Source organism: Schistocerca serialis, chromosome 6 (assembly GCF_023864345.2).
Source record: "Schistocerca serialis cubense isolate TAMUIC-IGC-003099 chromosome 6, iqSchSeri2.2, whole genome shotgun sequence".
Classification (NCBI taxonomy): Eukaryota; Metazoa; Arthropoda; class Insecta; order Orthoptera; family Acrididae; genus Schistocerca; species Schistocerca serialis.
In genome coordinates this window covers 227,888,673-227,910,554 of record NC_064643.1, presented here as the reverse complement: position 1 = coordinate 227,910,554, position 21,882 = coordinate 227,888,673, and the positions used below count along the sequence as shown (strand labels likewise).

At 44.8% G+C, this 21,882-nt stretch overlaps 1 protein-coding gene across 1 annotated transcript in view; it reads left to right on the top strand.

Annotated features, from left to right (window-relative positions):
• LOC126484294 (uncharacterized) overlaps nucleotides 1-21,882 on the top strand; it is a 143,372-nt gene that overhangs the window by 79,539 nt on the left and 41,951 nt on the right. The window contains exon 5 of the mRNA XM_050107720.1: nucleotides 883-1,085. Within this exon, the coding sequence (XP_049963677.1) occupies nucleotides 883-1,085 (203 nt within the window). The remainder of the gene's footprint in view (nucleotides 1-882; nucleotides 1,086-21,882) is intronic.

Genomic DNA, 21,882 nt, shown 5'->3' with positions numbered 1-21,882 from the left:
GCCCTGGGGCACACCTGAAGTTACGCTTGTTTCCGTTGATGGTTCAAATGGCTCTGAGCACTATGGGACTTAACTTCTATGGTCATCAGTCCCCTAGAACTTAGAACTACTTAAACCTAACTAACCTAAGGACATCACACACATCCATGCCCGAAGCAGGATTCGAACCTGCGACCGTAGCAGTCACGCGGTTCCAGACTGAAGCGCCTTTAACCGCACGGCCACACCGGCCGGCTGTTGCCGTTGAAGTCACTCCGTTCAGGACGACATACTGCTCCCTGTCTGTTAGAAAACTTTATTTCCAACCGCATATGTCGTCGGATAGACCGTAATCACGCACTTTTTGGAGTAAGTGACAGTGCGGAACTGAGTCGAACGCCTTTCGAAAGTCGAGAAATATGGCATCAACCTGGGAGCCGGTATCTAGAGCCTGTTGCTACGTTAGCAGTAGTACCGATTAGATGATCCCGTGACGAAGTGCACCCATCTTTGTTTGATCTTTTCTATCTATTAACCCACCTGGTAAGGGTCCGAAACTGATAAATACTGAAGAATCAGTAAAAACAAGTGTTCAGTAAGCCACTTCTTTCGTGGAAGGAATACGTTTCCTTGTTGATCCCTCAATGACTTTCAGCCTAGCATCTGCTTTCCCTACATTAACGATAAAGAAAAAGGATCCACTACTTCCTGTAGCCTGTCGACCTATTGATACCTGCCACTCTTCCTAAGGAGACAGAGAAATTACTCACACTGTGCATTATACAGATGATCGAATTAGCAACTAATACTGTACTGGTCTGCTTCCTAAGCTCCAGACAAGTGTGAGACAGTCCCACGCGTTTTGAAGTTAACAGACGGCAGTTACGGTTACGGACTGTGCAGGGACGTCGACGGCTGCGTCAGTGACGCTGTCTGTGACGAGCAAGACGTTCGCCCCCGCCGGCCATCGCGGCTTCAGCCTGCGCTACCGCCAGCTGCCGTGCTGTGGGGGCGTAATCAGCAACAGCACCTTCCAGCTGTCCAGTAGCGTTCTGCCTACTGGGCGCAACTACTCCTGTTCCTGGACCGTGATGCCCGCCACTCAGGTACGTACTTCTAACCTGCGTGATTTTCTATGTACCAGGTGATCCGCATGTGTGCTTTCGCAGTTTGTCTTAGTCATCATAGAAGTGTAAAGGTGTCGGGGAGAATAGAATGCACGAGTGATTCTCTGCTGGAGCTGGATGGAGGCGCAGATGATGTCACAGTTCTTTACTGTTAACCGTGATCAGCCACAACATTATAACTACCTACTTAATAGCCGATATGTGCACCTTTGGCATGGGTAACAGTGGCGATGTGTTGCGGTACAGAAGCAATGAGGCCTTCGTAGTTCGTTGGAGGGAGTTGACACCACATCTGCACACACAATCACCTAATTTCCATAAATTCCGGGGAGGGGGGCCGATGAGCTCTGATGCCACGTTTAGTCACATCCCACATGTGTTAGATCGTGTTCAGATCTGACGAGTTGGGGGCCAGCATATCAATTGGAACTCGCCACTGTTGCTCAAACCACTCCTTCACACTCGTGGCCTTGGGACATGGCTCACTGACTTGTTGAAAAATGCCAGTGCCATTGTGGAACATGATCGTCAAGAAGAGGAGAGCGTGGTTTGCACCGTCATGGTGCCTTGCACAAGCTCCACTGGACGTCCAGTGGGATGTTCCCTATGGTATAATGGAGCCGCCTCCAGCTTGTCTCCGTCCCGCAGTAAAGGTGTCAGGGAAGCTGCTCCCCTGGGTCACGACGGATTCGCGTCCTCCCGTTGGCATGATGAGGAAGGTATCGGGAGGCATCAGGCGATGCGACACTCTGCCACTGCGCCAACGTCCAGTGCCAATGGACACGTGCCCGTTTCAGTCGTAATTGGCGATGCCGTGATGTTAACATTGGAACATGTATGGGTCGTCGGCAGAGGATGCACATCGTTAGGGATGTTCGGTGAACTGCGTGTTCAGACACTTGTGCTCTGCCCAACATTAAAGTCTGATGTTAGTTCCGCCACAGTTCGCCGCCTGTCCTGTTTTACATGTCTGCCCAGCCTACGACCTCCGACATCTATAATGAGAGGTGGCCGTCTGGATGTAGTTTCACTCTGGTTTCGTCACATGTTGAAGACACACGCTACATCAGTCCTGGAACACCCGACAAGTCGTGAAGTTTCCTAAACACTCGTGGCCTCGGTGAAACTCAGATAGATCGCGCGCCTTCCTCCATTCATCGTGCGTGTGTCTGACTAGCAATCATTCCTCGCCTGGTGACGTCGCTTTCACGTGGAAGGGTTTATATCGTTAGTAGGTCGGTGGTCAATGTTCTGGCTGGTCAGTGTACTGTCCGATTAAAACAAATTGATATTTGACGTTTGTCACTCGCCACTGCAGTGTGGCCACATCCGCTGCTGGCTACCGCTCGGTTACAGACGATACACGAACATCGCGGATCACTTCACAAATGCTGTTGATGTCTAAGGCGGAGCAATGTTGGAAGCGGCCGCCGCGAGGTATGACGGAAATGGCTGACGCTCTGTAGACAGCTGGTTTTAAGTGACCAATGAGTGAACTACGGCAGACGGTTTTGTAGTTCTGAATTTAAACTTATGTCCTAAACTAACCACAATCTCACGATGTGCTATGTATTCGAGAAAACGGCGATCAACAATCTGCGCCAGAACTATAATCACGACCGCTTTGTTCACGACGTTTAAGGCTAACCTCTAGGGGGAAATCAAGAGAGAAAAATTTAATGACGTATTTGTTTGGATATCCATCTTCCGCTGCAAAATTTTAGTTTTAGCGCTACAAGCAACCTATAATTCCTCGCTGTCACTGAAACCATCCACACGGCATATCGCTTTACCAGCCGATGAGCAGTTCTGGTTCGCACTCGGTTGAGATTATAGACGACACAAGCAGATTTAAAACTAAAAAAATAATAATAGAATAAAAATAAGGGCAAATAAAAAAGTTGATATGATGAAATAAGTGGCAAAGTATTAGAAACTTTAAAAAAAACATTAAAACGAGTTAATTGGATAAAAATGATAGTCTTGTCATTAGATTCAGAAAAATAGAAAATTTCGCTGCATTTGAGGAGATTTGAACCTTCGACCTTCTGGACGTCAGGTTTTTACGCTAATCATTACGTTATGATATTACACGGCAAAATGCGGTTTTATTAATGACGTTGTTTATTCCAGTCGCAACGATTATTTGAAAACCTTAAAAAATTCGGCTTCCTGCAGTGTCGTGAAAAGCTTATCTAATGTGACTATAACAACTAAAAATGACCCTGAATCGCGTCTTCCACAGAGGGATCCAGTAGTGTGATTAGTCCTATGTATGAAACGTGTGTATATCGTTAGTATCGTTATCGTTCTCTCACTCTCTCTCTCTCTCTTTGTGTGTGTGTGTGTGTGTGTGTGTGTGTGTGTGTGTATGTTTCGTTCTTGGTGTGGTCGTCATGTGCAATGATATACGAAATAAAAGGGCCACATCCAATGTTCGGGATCCAAACGGCGAACGGTTCTGCGTGACGTTGAGCGCTCTGATGGAAGGAAACCGGCTCCAACGCATGAAGTGTCAACTACCAAGAAATTTTAGTTGGGCTGTAGTGTACCATGCCTGTAGTAAGCAGACAACAAGTGACGGACGCTGAACACTCCAAACAGGGACACCAATGTGGTCGCGCAAATGTAAGCGCTTCTCGAAGAGGCAGCGTAGCAGCGAGCGCCCTTCTACCGCATTCCAAGCGGTCGACTGTCGGTGAATCAGGATGATGTGTCAGCGTCCTAGCTAGGGTAGCCGCAAAACGTAGGCTATTGGCCAGGCTACCAGGAGACAGCGGTGACCTCCAGGTGGCGGATCCTGGACGGCTGAAATGCTGCATCCAGTAGCGTGGGACCCCATCAGCGCAGAGCTGGGAGAACCTCAGTTTATACCTCGGACGGTTGCATTACCGGTGACGGGTCTGTGGGGATGATAGTAGAGTGACTGTAACTTGGGCTGGCCGGTGTGGCCGAGCGGTTCTAGGCGCTTCAGTCTGGAACCGCGCGACCGCTACGGTCGCAGGTTCGAATCCTGCTTCGGGCATGTGCTGTCCTTAGGTTAGTTAGGTTTAAGTAGTTCTAAGCTCTAGGGGACTGATGACCTCAGATGTTAAGTCCCATAATGCTGAGAGCCATTTGAGTCATTTTGACTGTAACTTGAGGGCTATGCTCTCAAGCAGCGGTCGCTGGTCGCAGCATAGCTGGTCAGTGATAGCTGCGTCGGTAGAGTGTCCTCCGGTAGAGACTGACGTATGGCGATGTACTGCCCAGCCGTGCCGATGACCTGCTCGGGTGGCCCATGGGAACATAGGGGTGTTCCAAAATTCTTTTACAAATTTTTGGGACAGATTCCTTAAATCAGAATAAGAAAAGAGTTCATACAATCATATATCCGAAAACCATTCATTTTCGAGTTGGTAATTGAAGTTGACGTTCAGCGGCTTTCCAGATACAACGCAACAACTTCTCATATTTATGAAGCCGTTTGACTCATTATATTATAGATGGCGTTGTGTTGCCAGGGAGACTTGTTTACATTCAATGTGTCCATAGTTTACATGTTCTGCAGGTAGCGAGTTAACTGAAAGCGCTCTCCTTTCGAACACGGCAGGGTATTCATTTCGTGAGCAGGCGGATATGAATTTTATGGACGCCAGTGAGGATGGTAATGGACACGAGCTCGCAGAGCTGTATCAGACAGCGTTTTCAGAACTGAAGACAACCGAGTCATCTAATCTTCGGTGCTGTATATAGTCGCATTCCTAAGACACGATCCATAGTACCATAGACTATTGACTGAGGAAGAAAACATAGAAGAGCCAGACATCAAAATACTCCAGACTCATCTTCAACGTGTGCAGGGCCTTAGATCTAGTGATCACCCACCGTGGGAGAACTTTTCCCGATGGTTTGTTGCTCAAGCTGCCAATCTATTGTTTGTCTCTTCATCCACATCTAAATCTACATGGATACTCTGCGAATCACATTTAAGCGCCTCGCAGAGGGTTCATCGAACCACCTTCACAATGCTCTATTATTCCAATCTCGTATAGCGTGCGGAAAGAATGAACACATATCTTTCCGTACGAGCTCTGATTTCCCTTATTTTATCGTGGTGATCGTTGCTACCTATGTAGGTCGGTATCAACAAAATATTTTCACATTCGGACGAGAAAGTTGGTGATTGGAATTTCGTGAGAAGATTCCGTCGCAACGGAAAACGACTTTCTTTTAATGATTTTCAGCCCAAATCCTGTATCATTTCTGTGACACTCTCTCCCATATTTCGCGATAATACAAAACGTGCTGCCTTTCTTTGAACTTTTTCGATGAACTCCGTCAGTTCTCTCTGGTAGGGATCCCACACCGCGCAGCAGCGTTCTAAAAGCGGACGGACAAGCGTAGTGGAGGCAGTCTCCTTAGTAGGTCTGTTACATTTTCTAAGTGTCCTGCCAATAAAACGCAGTCTTTGGCTAGCCTTCCTCACAACATTTTCTATGTGTTATTTCCAATTTAAGTTCTTCGTAATTGTAATACCTAGGTATTTAGTAGAATTTATGGCTTTTAGATTAGACTGATTTATCTTTTAATCGAAGTTTAACGAGTTCCTTTTAGCACTCATGTGCATGACCTCACACTTTTCGTTATTTAGAGCCAACTGCCACTTTTCGCACGATTCAGATATTGTTTTCTAAATCGTTTTGCAGTTTGTTTTGACCTTCTGATGACTTTATCAGTCGACAAACGACAGAGTCATCTGCAAACAACCGAAGACGGCTGCTCAGAGTGTCTCCCAAATCGTTTATATAGATAAGGAACAGCAAAGGGCCTATAACACTACCTTAGGGAACGCCTGAAATCACTTCTGATTTACTCCATGTCTTTCCGTCAATTACTACGAACTGTGACCTCTCTGACAGGAAATCGCAAATCCAGTCACATAACTGAGACGATATTCCATAACCACGCAATTTCACTACGAGCCGCTTGTTTGGTACAGTGTCAAAAGCCTTCAGGAAATCCAGGAATACGGAATCGATCTGAAATCCCTCGTCAATAGCACTCAGCACTTCATGTGAAAAAAGAGCTAGTTGTGTTTCACAGTAACGATGTTTTCTAAACCCATGTTGACTGTGTGTCAAATGGTTCAAATGGCTCTGAGCACTATGGGACTCAAATGCTGAGGTCATAAGTCCCCTAGAACTTAGAACTACTTAAACCTAACTAACCTAAGGACAACACACACATCCATGCCCGAGGCAGGATTCGAACCTGCGACCGTAGCGGTCGCGCGGTTCCAGACTGTAGCGCCAGAACCGCTCGGCCACCAGCGGCCGGCGACTGTGTGTCAATAGACGGTTTCCTTCGAGGTCATTCATAATGTTCGAACACAATATATGTTCTATAATCCTGCTGCATATCGACGTTAACGATGTGGGCCTGTAATTTAGTGGATTACTCCTACTACCTTTCTTGAATATTGGTGTGACCTGTGCAACTTTCCAGTCTTTGGGTGCTGATCTTTCGTCGAGCAAACGGTTTCATATGTTTGTTAAGTATGGAGCTAATGCATCAGCATACTCGGAAAGGAACCTAATCGGTATACAGTCTGGACCAGAAGACTTGCTTTTATTAAGCGTTGCCAGTCAGCGACCAGAGACACTAGAGTGAGCATGTGTTTGCCTGTCTGTCGCGCTCATGGGTTTCTAACAACACATGAACATTGCGTTCTGTTCAAGTTGCAAAAAAGAGTTCCAAAGAAACTCATGAATTGTTGAAATTGGTGTATGGCGATAATGCTGTAACTCTGTAGGCTGTTTACACGTAGTATGAGGGATTTAAAAGCGGAAATGAGTCGGCAGAAGACGAGTAACGTTCGCGACGTCCATTAAACTCAAAAACAGACGAAAACGTGGAAAAAGTGGCAAAAATTGTTCGTTGAAACAGGCTAATAAGTATTCCAGAGTTTACCGAAGATCTTGGCGTCTCGTACGGGTCCGTGCAAAACGATAATTTGCAAATGAGACGAATGAGAGAAAAATTGCTTCCCCGATTTTTGCGTGATGAACAGAAGGAAAGTCGTCTGTCAGTTTGCACGGAGATGGAACTTGGGTCTACGGCTATGACCGTGAGACGAAAATTCAGAGTCCCCAATGGAAAATCAGTGAAGCTCCTTGCCCTAAGAGTGTATGTCAATTACAGTCGAATATCGAAATCATGCTCATAGTTGTCTTTATTATTGAAGACACAGTGCGATCAGAGTTCGTTACAAGGCGAAGAAACGGAAACCCCGAATTTTATAAAGGCTTGCTGCAAAACGATGTACAGAGAAATACACCATACAAATAGACCAATGACTTCCTTCTCTTTACCAGGACAATGCACCGTGTCAAACCTCGCCTTTAAATCGCTAGTTTTTGGTCGGAAAAGTGTTCCTCTCCGCCCACAATTGACATAATTCCAAGAGTTAGCACCAAGCGACTTCTGGCTCTTCGAAAAATTAAAACCGTGCTTAGACGAATTAACATCATGCCTGACTTTGAAAGGTCCACCACAGAACAACTGAACGCCCTTCCAAAAGAAGCCCTCCAGAAATGCTTCCGATCACGGTTTCAAAGTTGTGGTAAGTGCACTGCTTGAAGAGCAGTAACTTAAAGGAGATGAAATGAATTCCATGTAAACTTACTTTGTTTGTAATAGAATTATTCACCGTGTATTTTGATCACACTTCGTCACACAGAAAATGAATAACAATGTACATTAAACGTGTTTTATCTCGGAAACCATTAGGAATTTGGCATATGTTCATATGAAACTTTTTGTTCAGAATCACCAATATTATCACCCCTACAATATGTATCTATCCACCTGACTCACCCTGAATTTGCGTTTTATGTTGTCAAAATTTGTCGTCAGAAAAAGGGCTGAAGTTTCGTTGTTTCGACAATCAATATTTAAGTGTTAGCTAAATTGTTTTGAGTGTGATCTGTGTTGGATAGGTTTCACAAATGTTAAGAACTGCATCAGTACCAAGCTGTACTTAACTTATTTTTACTATCGATATCGGTCAAAATTCAGCCCATCTTCTGTGACGCACACATATATTTTCCAGTACACTCTACAACCGCAATAACTAATTATTCTTGAAATATAAACAGTAATGTTAACATTACCTAAGCAGCACATTTAAAGAATTATTAGTTATTGCAGGTGGGGAATGCTTATTTTAATACATATTTTATGACTCAAAGATGGTCTGAATTTGACCGGAATCCGTTAGTAAAAAAAAGAAAAATGAAAGAAAAGGCTCAGTATAGACTAGTACTAAAGGATGCCATTCATTACATACAATACATAATGATGAGTGAGAGAGCGAGCACTTGGTCATTCTCTTACGATATGGCCAAAAAATAGTTGGAGCTATCATCAATTTCTTTAAGATATTGAGTAATAATAGACACTTCCTCCAATCTCCGTTTGTAAAGAATTCTACTTGCTTTCTGAAACCATTCTAAATTAAGGGGGAGAAAATTGATGCATGTTTTGATTTTGTGGGATGACGATGGGGAGAAGGGGACAGATGATACTTAAAAAGAATGATCCTTACGGCACATTTGCACGCAGAGGATATAGTTGACAGTTTGATGCAACAGAGTAAGTAAACGGAGTTGTCGTGAACTGAAATGTAAGACACGTGACATTAGGGAACTGGTTCAAATGGCTCTGAGCACTATGGGACTTAACTTCTGACGTCATCAGTCCCCTAGAACTTAGAACTACTTAAACTTAACTAACCCAAGGACATCACACACATCCATGCCCGAGGCAGGATTCGAACCTGCGACCGTAGCGGTCGTGCGGTTCCAGACTGAAGCGCTTAGAACCACTCGGCTACTCCGGCCAGCGTTAGGGAACTGCCTTCGAAATGTGACTAAGAAAAACTGACAGTTTAACATAAATCAGCAGAACGCGGCGGCCAGGAAGATATAGTCTGAAATTGACACGGAGACATGCGAAAGGAAAGCAGAATTTCTATCTGAAGCAATACGACAGCGTTCGACAGAAGCAGAAGTGAACGGTAGGTGTGAAATATACAGCACGGTTGCTTTGCTAGTGCACGTTCGTGCTGAAACTTGTCTCTTGTATTGGGAGACGAATTCCAAACACCGTATTCCATGAAATATTGACAGCTCTCCGGCACGTCCAATTTATCCTGGGAGCATCTGGCAACTTCGGCCGGCCCTTCGCCACGCCCCAGACTGAGACAAGTGCCGAAAAGTTGGCAGCCCTTCGTGTAGGACGCCACTCAGCCAAGACGGACGGTTTTTGCCAGTCAGCACAAGGAAACACCGCAGCCGGCGGCGTCTCTACGTCTAAACTTACTTTTCCCAAGTACCAAAGTATACCACTGGTAAACTATTTTATTTATTATCGGTAGATCCAGTTTTACACAACTGTACCTATGGTTATTTTCCTCAACAAGTTACAGTACACGTTTTTTTCAATATTCCGACGAAATCGTCTGACTTTCAGCTTATTGTTTACGAATACCACATTCCTTGGTTTTGTACGAGATTATCTTCATTTGCCGGCCGGTGTGGCCAACAGGTTCTAGACGCTTCAGTCTGGAACCGCGTGACCGCTACGGTCGCAGGTTCAAATCCTGCTTCGGGCATGGATGTGTGATGTCCTTAGGTTAGTTAGGTTTAATTAGTTCTAAGTTCTAGGCGACTGATAACCTCAGAAGTTAAGTCGCATAGTGCTCAGAGCCATTTGACCATTATCTTCATTTTGCTGCTATTGCACATGAAAAATGAGCTACGGAATGACAAATCGAATATAAAAACCAACGAGATACATTGTGATTCACGAAAATATGCTAATAATTGGTTCAAATGGCTCTGAGCACTATGGGACTTAACAGCTGAGGTCATCAGTCCCCTAGAACTTAGAACTACTTAAATCTAACTAACCTGAGGACATCACACACAGCCATGCCCGAAGCAGGATTCGATCCTGTGACCGTAGCAGTCGCGCGGTTCCAAACTGAAATGCCTAGAACAGCTATGATAATAATTTAGTATGTTATTCTACAAGTAAAACTAAAGAAAGAAGTACATATAAACATAAGTCCACAAATGTATAGTTATGGAGTTACGGCTAATAAAATATTTTGCCTGGAATTTAGTAACTTCGCTAATATGAAGCCATCACAAAACAGTAAGAGGTTAAAGTAAAGCACGATTTCCATTTATTTTATTGTTATTGATCTGGTGAATCTAATAAAACATGTTTCAGACATGTAACTACAGTGTTTTCCAGAAGATCCAGATTCTGAACGCTAGGCAGAAATAATCGTTCGTACACTCGGAACACCCGAGTTGGATAACAGACGCTATATTCGTTAACTCCAGCCGTAGCATTACCATCACATTTACCAGAAATAAACACCATATCGGCGTGTCCCACGGTCGTAAATGTACTAGACATCCCTATTTCATAAATAATCTACAAAATAGAACAAATACTGTGTGGTTTCACTTAAATATAATGTTGTTATTATATCCTTTTACTGAAAAATACAGAAAACTAACTCGTTTCAAGGTTAGAAAATGACTGAAACAACTCACTAAGGGCTGCCAATAATGACTAACGTTTCTACATTATTAATCGAAATTAAACAAATTTACTTGTATAATAATCTTTGCTACTCTGGATGTTCTGGAAAACTACTGTAGATAAACGTCTGGGACACGTTTTATTAGATTCACCAGACCAATATCAACAAAATGAATGGAAATCGTGCTTTACTTTAACCTCGTACAGTTTTGCGTAGGCCTCGTATAAGCGAAGATGCTAAATTTCAGGCAAAATATTTTATTTGCCGTAACTCCGTAACTAAACATTTGCGGACCTATGTTTATATGAACCTTTTTCTTTAGTTTTACTTTTAGAATAACATATTAAAATATTTACGTATCTTCGAGAATCACCCTGTATAATGAAAGATGGGTGTATGTGACTACAGATGAATGTGGAAACAAGTGAATGTTAAACTGACGTAACGTCGGAAAGAAACAACACTAGTTCAGATCACTTCGGCCTAGTTCGCGTTTCTAAATTTGTTCTCTGACATTTACCTTTGCTAGAACAGATCATAGAGTACATAGTTCGCGGCATAGCGAGTAAAATACACACACACACACACACACACACACACACACACACACACACTGCTGACCATTAAAACTGCAATTCCAGGAGGCATTCTAAATAACGAAAATTTCATTGTTGTGCATATTCAGTGTAGTAGGAACAATACACGTTCAAATTTACAGGAAACTACGAGTAGCTGAATAGACGGTGTTTCCTAGTTACGCATTTATTTGTCTCCTGTTAGTCCATCTCCCCCTCTATCCATCTCCTCCTCCTTCCACTCTCTGCCCATTTCTTCCTACCCTTCTCCACCCTCCCTCCCCCCTCTTACCATCCTTTTCAACCTCTTCCTTTTCTATGTCCATCTCCTCTCCGTTTATCCTCTCCTCTCGCCTATGGCGTCCATCTCCTCCTAATAGGGACGTAATAAATTAAAACATCAAGCAAGTTGCGGCAGTTCTTCACGCATCTCTGTATTTATGACACCATATCTCCAGAACTGTGTGTCGTACAATGTTATAATATTTTAGGTATTTTCTGTGGCATATGTGGACATTATCCGCAACATGTGTTGCAAATATAATAAATTGTAAAGAAGGAATAAATTATAACACAATGCCCTATGCGGCAGTTTCACTGCATGAACAGCGGAAATGTGGTAAGCGATATACTTTTTCCTTTCATCATTTTGTGGGTTTTGTCGGTGGCAAAAAGTTTCGTAAGACTTTGAAATTATATGTAAAGATTCCAGAATGAGATTCTCACTCGGCAGCGGCGTGTGCGCTGTTATGAAACTTCCTAGTAGATTAAAGCTATATGCCGGACCGAGACTCGAACTCGGGACCTTTGCCTTTCGTGGGCAAGTGCTCTGCCATCTTTTTTTTTAATCTCATTTTTTTCGTTTTCTTTCGTTGTATGTGCTCGGGGCGGACGTCACACGACACCCGTTTCAGTTCGTTGTTGATCCATCAACTCAGTTTTTTTATTACAGAGGGCAGCTAACCCTCTGACCAAATACGCTGAGTTACCGTGCCGGCGTCATCTGAGCTACCCAAGCACGACTCACGACCCGTCCTCACAGCTTCAATTCTGCCAGTACCTCGTCTCCTACCTTGCTAGTTTTGCAAGGTTCGCAGAAGAGCTTCTGCGAAGTTTGGAAGGTAGGAGACGAGGTACTGGCAGAATTGAAGCTGTGAGGACGGGCCCTGAGTCGTGCTTGGGTAGCTCAGATGCTAGAGCACTTTCCTGCGAAAGACAAAGGTTCCGAGTTAGAGTCTCGCTCCGGCACATAGTTTTAATCTGCCAGGAAGTTTCATATGTAAAGATTGTTGCAAATTATTTTGGTGCTCTCACTCTCAAGTAGAGGATGAATAAAATTTGAGTACTCACGCGTCGTGGGCTATACTTCTTTTTCTCCCCCATCCCCCCTCCTACCCTTACTCTTTGATAGGTAGGTATTTTTTTACACCCACAGCGATTCTTTCGTGACATTAAGTGATATGTTTAAGACGGTTGGCTGGTTTGTGGTGGCTGAAGGAACCAGACTAGAAAGGCCATCGGTCCTGTGCAACACGTTTGGTTGAAATTGGTCCTGTCATTTAGGAGCAATACGGAACGTACATAATAGTTACATCAATTTTTATAATATGTATGAATTTGTGGCTATGCACGGTGCGAAAGTTTGTACAGAGATCCTACATCAGGCAACATCAATGGCTCTATGCAAAACCGTACCTGAATGAGAGATGTGGATACCTCAACCCATGCTGCAACAACTCCATGCTAGGATTAAGTGCATGGCGAGTGGTGGCACGCCTGTCTCTCGACAACACTGTAATATTTACATTCACGGAAAATAAATCGCAGCACCAAGATGGAGTCGTCCGACGTACACAAAAATTGGTAGGCGCGTTTCTACATCTTAAAAGTGATCAGTTCAAATTTCGGGCCAACCGCATAAGACTGGTGCTAGTAACGTCACACTAACCATGCAAATCAGGTTTCCTTTAAATACATGCTGTAACAGTCGCGAGCGTTACTTATCTTTGAGATTCGACGTGATGAGTCGATGTTTGTCAAGATTGCCTTTAAGCGAAAAGGACGCCATTATCGATACCCGCTGAGATTGAAGATGTCGTGTACTAGGGCTACGAGAAGCTGGATATTCCTTTTGCAATATTGTAGAAAGACTTGTCAGGAATGTAGCCACTGTACATGATAGCTGGGAGCGGTGGTCACTAGAATGTACGGTCACAAGAAGACCACGTGGCACAACCAAGAGAGAAGACCGTCGTGTTCAGCGTATGGCTCTGGCACATCGTACTGCTTCTGCAGCAGCAATCTGAACAGCAGTTGGCATCTCGCGCTTGCATTAACCAGCGCTCTTGCAATGCTGGTACCTAGACAAACGAATTCCCGAAAATTCATTGGTAGACGGGTTTCTACATCTGAAAGATGTCTATTCAAATTTCGCACCAGTCGCGTAAGACTGGCGCCAGTAGCACCACTATGTGGAATGCCTGTAAGTGGCAAGGAAGCCATTATCGACACCTCACTGAGTTTGAACGAGGTTGTATATAGAGTTGCGAGAAGCTGGATGTTCCTACTTCGATACAGTCGATAGACATGGCAGGAAAATAGCCACTGTACTTGACTGCTGGTAGTTGTGGTCATGAGAATATACGGTCGCAAGAACATCGAGCTCCGGACGGCCGCGTGGCATTGTTGAGAAGGATGATCGTGTTTGAGGCGGGCTCTGGGGGCATCGTAATGCATCTGGAGCAGCCTTTTGAGAAGCAGTTGGCACCACAATGACACCACGAACTGCTACACATCGGTAACATCAAGGACATCTTCAAGCCAGATGCCCTGTAGTGTGCCTTCCGCTTACCCGAAACCACCGACATTTGGGACTTCAGTGGTATCAAGCGAGGGCTCATTGTAGGACAGGATAGAGGTCTGTTTTGTTTTTGTGATGAAAGCTGGTTATGCCTTGATGCCAGTGATTACCGTGTGTTGGTTATGAGGAAGCCAGTTGAGGACCTGCAACCAAACTGTCTGCATGCTAGACACACTGCACCTACACCTAGAGTTACGGGCTCGGGGGCTTTCATATGACAGCAGGAGCATTGTCGTGGTTATCCCACGAACCTTGACTACAAAACTGTACGTAAGTCTGGTGACTGGACCTGCTGTGCTGGTCCACGCACGCACCGCTGTTGTAACCGAACATGCTCTACAGAGTGTCGACATGTTGCCTTGGTCTGCTCGACCACCAGATATGTCTCCAATTGAACACATATGGGACATCATCGGACGCGCAACTTCAACGTCATACACGAACAGCGTTAACCATCCCTGTATTGACCGACCAAGTCACCAGCCATCGAACACCATCCCACGAACTTACATCCGACACCTCTACAGCACAATACTTGTATTCCACAACATTCTGGCAGTTACACTCCGTCTGCAGGCCACGAGTGGCCTACTGGGACCATCCGACCGCCGTGTCATCCTCATTGGAGGATGAGGATAGGAGGGGCGTGGGCTCAGTACACCGCTCTCCCGATCGTTATGATGGTATTCTTGACCGAAGCCGCTACTATTCGGTCGAATAGCTCCTCAACTGGCATCACGAGGCTGAGTGCACCCAGAAAAATGGCAACAGAGTTTGGCGGCCAGGATGGTCACCCAGGCAGCGCTTAACTTCGGCGATCTCACGGGACCTGGTGTATCCACTGCGGCAAGGCCGTTCTGGCAGTTACAACGGATGTTAATGTACTAGCATTTCACATTTTCAATGGTTTATCTCGCACTTACATTAACCTGTGATTTTGCAGTGTCACTGTCAAATATGTTATCTAGACAAATCTGTTCCTTAAGTTTCATTACGCTGCATTAATTATTGTTTGGTGTTGCGATTTTTTCCGTCAGTCTATTTTCTGGATGCTACTTCACAGATACTTACACGACATGCAATAAATCTACTTGGGAGCCCTTAGGTTGCCAGAGAAGTTGACAAAGGTTACCTACGACCATCACTTGCTGCGCGATGGGTTGGCGCGGCAGCGTGCCGCAGCGGGACGCGATCACACGGGCCAGTGGAGCGGGGAGGAACTTTAGAGAGACTGCCTGCCGCAGCCCGTCCCGGCGGTGTCAGGCGATACACGACTCGCCTCTGCGCAGCCTAAAATATCGCCACCAGAAACTGATGACTGATAAAGCAATTAATATTGTAATTAAACTGCCCAGTGAAGATTCGTTTGCGCCGTGTATAGGGCAATGACGGCGTGTTGCTCGTTGCCGAGGGCTGCTGCTCATCGTAATTACACTACAGTTTGGGACGGTCACAGCACATGCAGGGAGCAAACGCTCGATATAAAAACTAACAGCGTGCTAGTAAAAAGATTTGTAATGTGGCTGATGAGAATTCCGGACGATCGTGCTAGCTTTCATGGAACGGTACGAAATGAATGATTGTACATTGGTTGAAATCTGGATTCGCAGGACAGAGCGGATCAGGTTATGGCTGTGGAAAGGGATCAAGATCAGTAACCGTTAGTTGCACAAAACACACGAGCTTTATTTTCCAAAAAATACTTAGTTACACATGTCCTTAAAACGATTCAAAAACAATACAGCTAAAGCCCGAACACAAGTTATTAAAATTGCTTTAAGGAATACACGCGGCTGAAGGCATTACTTAAAAAAAATTACGCAAATACTCGGGTGAAGACCACACACTAGACATAGAGGAACTGAGGCTTAAGGCCTGGATAAAAAGAATTTCAGGTAGAGCAGAAAATTTTAAGTTCTAATCAAGTGAATTTTCACATTTCAGTTTAAGACGGCTGAAGGCCTTGAACAGTACTTGAGACTAAAGGAAAATCACAAGCCGTCCGCTGTGGCCGAGTGATTCTAGGCGCTTCAGTCCGGAACCTCGCTGCTGCTATGGTCGCAGGTTCGAATCCTGCTTCGGACATGGATGTGTGTGATGTCCTTAGATAAGTTAGGTTTAAGTAGTTCTAAGTCTAGGTGACTGAGGATCTCAGATGTTAAGTCCTATAGTGCTTAGAGCCTTTTGAACCATTTGAAAATCACAATCTAAAAATAACAGAACAATGGTGCTCAGAAGTGCTCCAAGGGTCGGCCTGAGTAGGTAACTCTAACGTAAGTTTAGATGAAATAGGCAGCCACGAATCAGATGGCAACCTGACCCAAGAACGGCTGAAGGACCGACCAACAAGCTAATCAATTGCCTTCCGCTGACCAACGGCACGACAACGGAAAATATCAGCCGAGAACAATGATACCGGCAGCACTAAAAATTGCTGTCTAAAAACAGTCAAGGCACAATAACCACTCAAAAATATGAACAACATCAAATGGTGTCGATTTACAAGCGGTACCGGACAACATCAACACGGCGAGGAAAAACACACTGAAGAACAGTATGCTAATAACCTCGCCACGGAGAACTTCATCGCTGCTCTGTCCCAAAGGACCGACTGCTTACTCCAGTACGCAGACAGCATTAAAGTAACTGCTCAGTCGAAATCACACAACTAGACACAGTTCCACGAAGAAACTTCTACAAGAACTCGAACAATCCTAAAAGCAATCACTGTGCAACAACAAGGAAGAATCACAACTCGACACACACAGAGAACCCATAAGCCGTCGACGACCAAATACACGTCGCACGATGAGACGACCAACCCAACGACCAACCAAGGTCGTGTGTGTCGGCAACGGTCCAGAGAGACTTGGCTATCCGGACCTCACTGCAACTTCCTCCCGATTTCTTGATGTCCGTTCGGAACTCCGAGACACTAGATCGGACCCAACCATGCAGAGGGAACTTTTGACCATTGGCCAGCCGACATATCTGCACAAGGAACGAACCGACCCAGGTCCGGCAAGATGACCAACTGACGAGGCCCAGAAACCGTCAAAAGACCAAATACACGTCGGCCGATGAGACGACCAACCGAACGACCAAACAATGGTCGTTGCCGCTCCTACTTCCTTCCGTCGGACAGTTCAGTTCACGTGTGTCTCCAGCGGTCGGCGAGTACTGGCTGTCTGGACCTCACTGGCGCTCCGTCCCGACTGAACTCTCGATACACGCCGACCCGGAAATACTAACGGTCGCTCCAAAGATAACACGACCGTGCTCTTATCTACATCTACATCTACATCCATACTCCGCAAGCCAGCTGACAGTGTGTGGCAGAGGGTACCTTGAGTACCTCGATCGGTTCTCCCTTCTATTCCAGTCTCGTATTGTTCGTGGAAAGAAGGATTGTCGGTATGCCTCTGTGTGGGCTCTAATCTCTCTGATTTTATCCTCATGGTCTCTTCGCGAGATATACGTAGGAGGGAGCAATATACTGCTTGACTCTTCGGTAAAGGTATGTTCTCGAAACTTCAACAAAAGCCCGTACCGAGCTACTGAGCGTCTCTCCTGCAGAGTCTTCCACTGGATCTATCATCTCCGTAACGCTTTCGCGATTACTAAATGATCCTGTAACGAAGCGCGCTGCTCTCCGTTGGATCTTCTCTCACTCTTCTATCAAGCCTATCTGGTACGGATCCCACACTGCTGAGCAGTATTCAAGCAGTGGGCGAACAAGCGTACTGTAACCTACTTCCTTTGTTTTCGGATTGCATTTCCTTAGGATTCTTCCAATGAATCTAAGTCTGGCGTCTGCTTTACCGACGATCAACTTTATATGATCATTCCATTTTAAATCACTCCTAATGCGTACTCCCAGATAATTTATGGAATTAACTGCTTCCAGTTGCTGACCTGCTATTCTGTAGCTAAATGATAAGGGATCTATCTTTCTATGTATTCGCAGCACATTACACTTGTCTACATTGAGATTCAATTGCCATTCCCTGCACCATGCGTCAATTCGCTGCAGATCCTCCTGCATTTCAGTACAATTTTCCATTGTTACAACCTCTCGATATACCACAGCATCATTCGCAAAAAGCCTCTGTGAACTTCCGATGTCATCCACAATAAGTGCAGCTGCTGCTACTCACGGGCAGCCGGCCGCGGTGGTCTAGCGGTTCTAGGCGCTCAGTCCGGAACCGCGCGACTGCTACGGTCGCAGGTTCGAATCCTGCCTCGGGCATGGATGTGTGTGATGTCCATAGGTTAGTTAGGCTTAAGTAGTTCTAAGTTCTAGGGGACTGATGACCACAGATGTTAAGTCCCATAGTGCTCAGAGCCATTTGAACCATTTTACTCACGGGCAGGCAAGCCAGAAACTTAGTGCCGCCAATAAATCCAATAAGAAATGAGAAAAAAAATGGTTCAAATGGCTCTGAGCACTATGGGACTCAACTGCTGTGGTCATGAGTCCCCTAGAACTTAGAACTACTTAAACCTAACTAACCTAAGGACATCACACACATCCATGCCCAAGGCAGGATTCGAACCTGCGACCGTAGCGGTCGTGCGGTTCCAGACTGTAGCGCCTTTAACCGCTCGGCCACTCCGGCCGGCTAAGAAATGAGACGACAATACCGCAAAGACAGGGTGATAAACAATAAACGGTACGAACACGAGCCGCACACGGCTCATTGGTATGCAAAATTTAAGGGGTAAAGTAACTTTCGCATAATGTGTTACTGCCAAGCAACATAGCTCAACGAAACTCGGCCCATAAAACAAAATGCTGCTGCAGTGTAGGACAGTACGGAAGGTAAGTGAAAAATTCGCAGCGTGAAGTGATACTTTTATTCAGAGACATTAATTACATTGAAGTCATCACTGTGTATGATAGTCTTCTGGACATCACAAAAGGTGCGATGTGGCTCATTATACGCAGTGGGCTCACCGCGAAGGGCGCGCTGCATGCTACCCCAACGTACTCCCATCTCGGCCACAAGGTTGGTAAGGAGTTCTTGTGGTAGGGCCTTCCATTTCTCCAACAGCGTGGTCGATAACTGCTGGATGGTCGTTGGTGCATGTGGACGTACAGCAATACGTCATCCCACGTCATCCCACACGTAATCGATGGGACAGACAAGTCAGGCCATTCGCCGGATATCGTCTCTTCGCAAGAGATCCTCCATTTGCGCTGTTCGATGTGGTCATCCATAAAAATGAAGTTAAGACCACAGGTCAACGTTATTGTGACACTGTCCTTTCCCATATGCAGCTTTCAAGGGGTGCATTTGACCCTCGTTCCATCTTTATGCATCGCAGTGTGCGACCGAATCGAACTGTAAAGGTGAAAGAGCTTTTGCAACAAGTGGACTTTCGGAAAGTGGACTGATTACTTGTTTCCCCGAAATGGTTGAAATGGCTTTGAGCACTATGGGACTTAACTGCTGTGGTCATCAGTTCCCTAGAACTTAGAATTACTTAAACCTAACTAACCTAAGGACATTACACATATCCATGCCCGAGGCAGGATTCGAAACTGCGACCGTAGCGGTCGCGCGGTTCCAGACTGTAGCGCCTAGAACCGCTCGACCACTCTGGCCGGCTGTTTCCCCGACTTAAATCCCAGTCAGTATGTGTGCGACTCATTGTGGCCGGTATGTGAGCACGTTGCAGAGTACGCAGTGCCGTCCGTGGTGATCACTCACTCTGCTAAGTACCATGTCCCTCCTTTTTTAATATCCACGGGTTGCTGTCATAAGTTGCTGTAACTTCAGTGCACATTGGTGCAAAGACTGGTGATCTGGGACTTAATACACCACATCTCCTGTCCCATCTGACGCAAAGGTAAAGGAAAAATTATCAATGGCATGCGGCATACCCAGGCGGTAACCCATCCAAGTACTGGCCACGCCTAATGTTCCTTAACTTTGTTGATCTGATAGGAACCGGTGTACGCACCTTGGGACAGCATAAAATTTTTCCCGCGGTTTCGGATATCTCTGTTCTTTGCAGTGCAGTGAGACAGACAGCTACGACCCCTCGAATCAGTTCTTCTTAATTTTTTATCCGAGCTTTCGTAAGTCAACGAATTTATGAAACCCTACTGGAAAAAATCTTTGGGTGAGAGATAACACCTTTTCACTGACCATGGGACAGGACATCCGCTTTGGATCCAAAAACTGTTATGCTCATGTAAATTGATACCAAAGATATATTAAGTCAACATATCTGAATCACGTTAGTTTTCCTGAGTCTTTTTGGTATTGTAGTACGGCTTTTCTGTGGAGCAGACAAACTTCAGCTACTAACGGAAGAATCGACTATTTGAAAATCAATCGTAATGTCTAAAATAATAAATATTCAGTACACCAGGAAGAACATAGTGAAAAGAAGATTTATTATATGCAACAGATGAGTTTTTTTATTTAAGGATGTTTAAGACAATGACGAGATGGGCACCAGTTGTATTCACCAAATGCTCTTGGCGTCAAACAGAAAAATTTAAGGAATAGAACCCCCTACCACGGAAAGTTGTTGCTGTTATTGAGATGACTTGCGGACATACAGTAACTCTACGGCCTCGTCAGAGATAAGTAGGTTTAAGCAAACTACAGCAAAAATTGTAGCAACACACGTTAACTAAATTTTACAACAGTATACTACGTAAATTTTAGAGGGTTTTGATAAAAATGTGGAAATACCTCGAGAAATGCATGCTTGAACGTAAATGTAGACGCTAGCCTAGCCTGCAGATCACTTGTAGTATTTAATCACTGACGGCACCTACGCACCGTCCTCTATGTGTTTCAAGTGTCAGTCGTGGTAAGAACAGTGCATTATGTCGGAGCTAAGTGAACACGAATGTGGGAAGATTGCTGGTAATCGTGTGGTAGGGGATTTGTAGGGATGTAGTGATTTTGGAATACTTTATACTTAAATGACCTCACAAAGTGCAAGTGTTCACGTAGGTCACCTCCAGTTAGAAGCAGAGGTCAATGACTAACTTCGACCTTGACATTATGAAGTAATCACATCCTCTCTCCCTGCCCCATACCCTCCTGTCTCTCCTCCCATCCTGATCTCCAGCCAGTCATAGCACAGTCTTAAAAATGAAAGAGCCAATTAAAAGTCCAAGACGGCAGAAATAGCCCAGCTGTGTTAGTGGAAAATCAAAAAAACCATTCCTCACCTCTTATCTCCAGCCTATCACAACACAGTACTCCTCATCTCCAACCAATCACGCTGCAGAATTAAAAGTCCAAGACAATTGAAACACACCAGGTATGTGCTTTATACCTACCACAACGTTTCTCTAACTCCAAAGAGTCTTAGCATAGTATTAAAACAGTGTCAAGTAACGTTATTTCCGATGTACACATCGAGGCATGGCCCTTCTACTTCCTTATCTCCATCAAATCATAGTACAGCATTAAAAAAGCCAAGACAAGATGGAAACAGACCATTTGTGTATGCTTTATACCATATACCTCTCCGCCTCTTCCTATCAGTCAGATAATAATATTTAAATAAAATGTAAAAATGGCGCCAAATATGTAGCAAAAATTACGTAACTTCCATTTGAAACTCAAAGATATTCATTATTTCCAGCAGAAAAATAGCGTTAGGTGTCGTAATTTATCTACAGACCATTACGACCCACTCCCCTCCTCTTTCCAGCACAGTATTAAAAGTCCAAGATGATGGAAAAAGACCAATTGTGCAGATTTATAC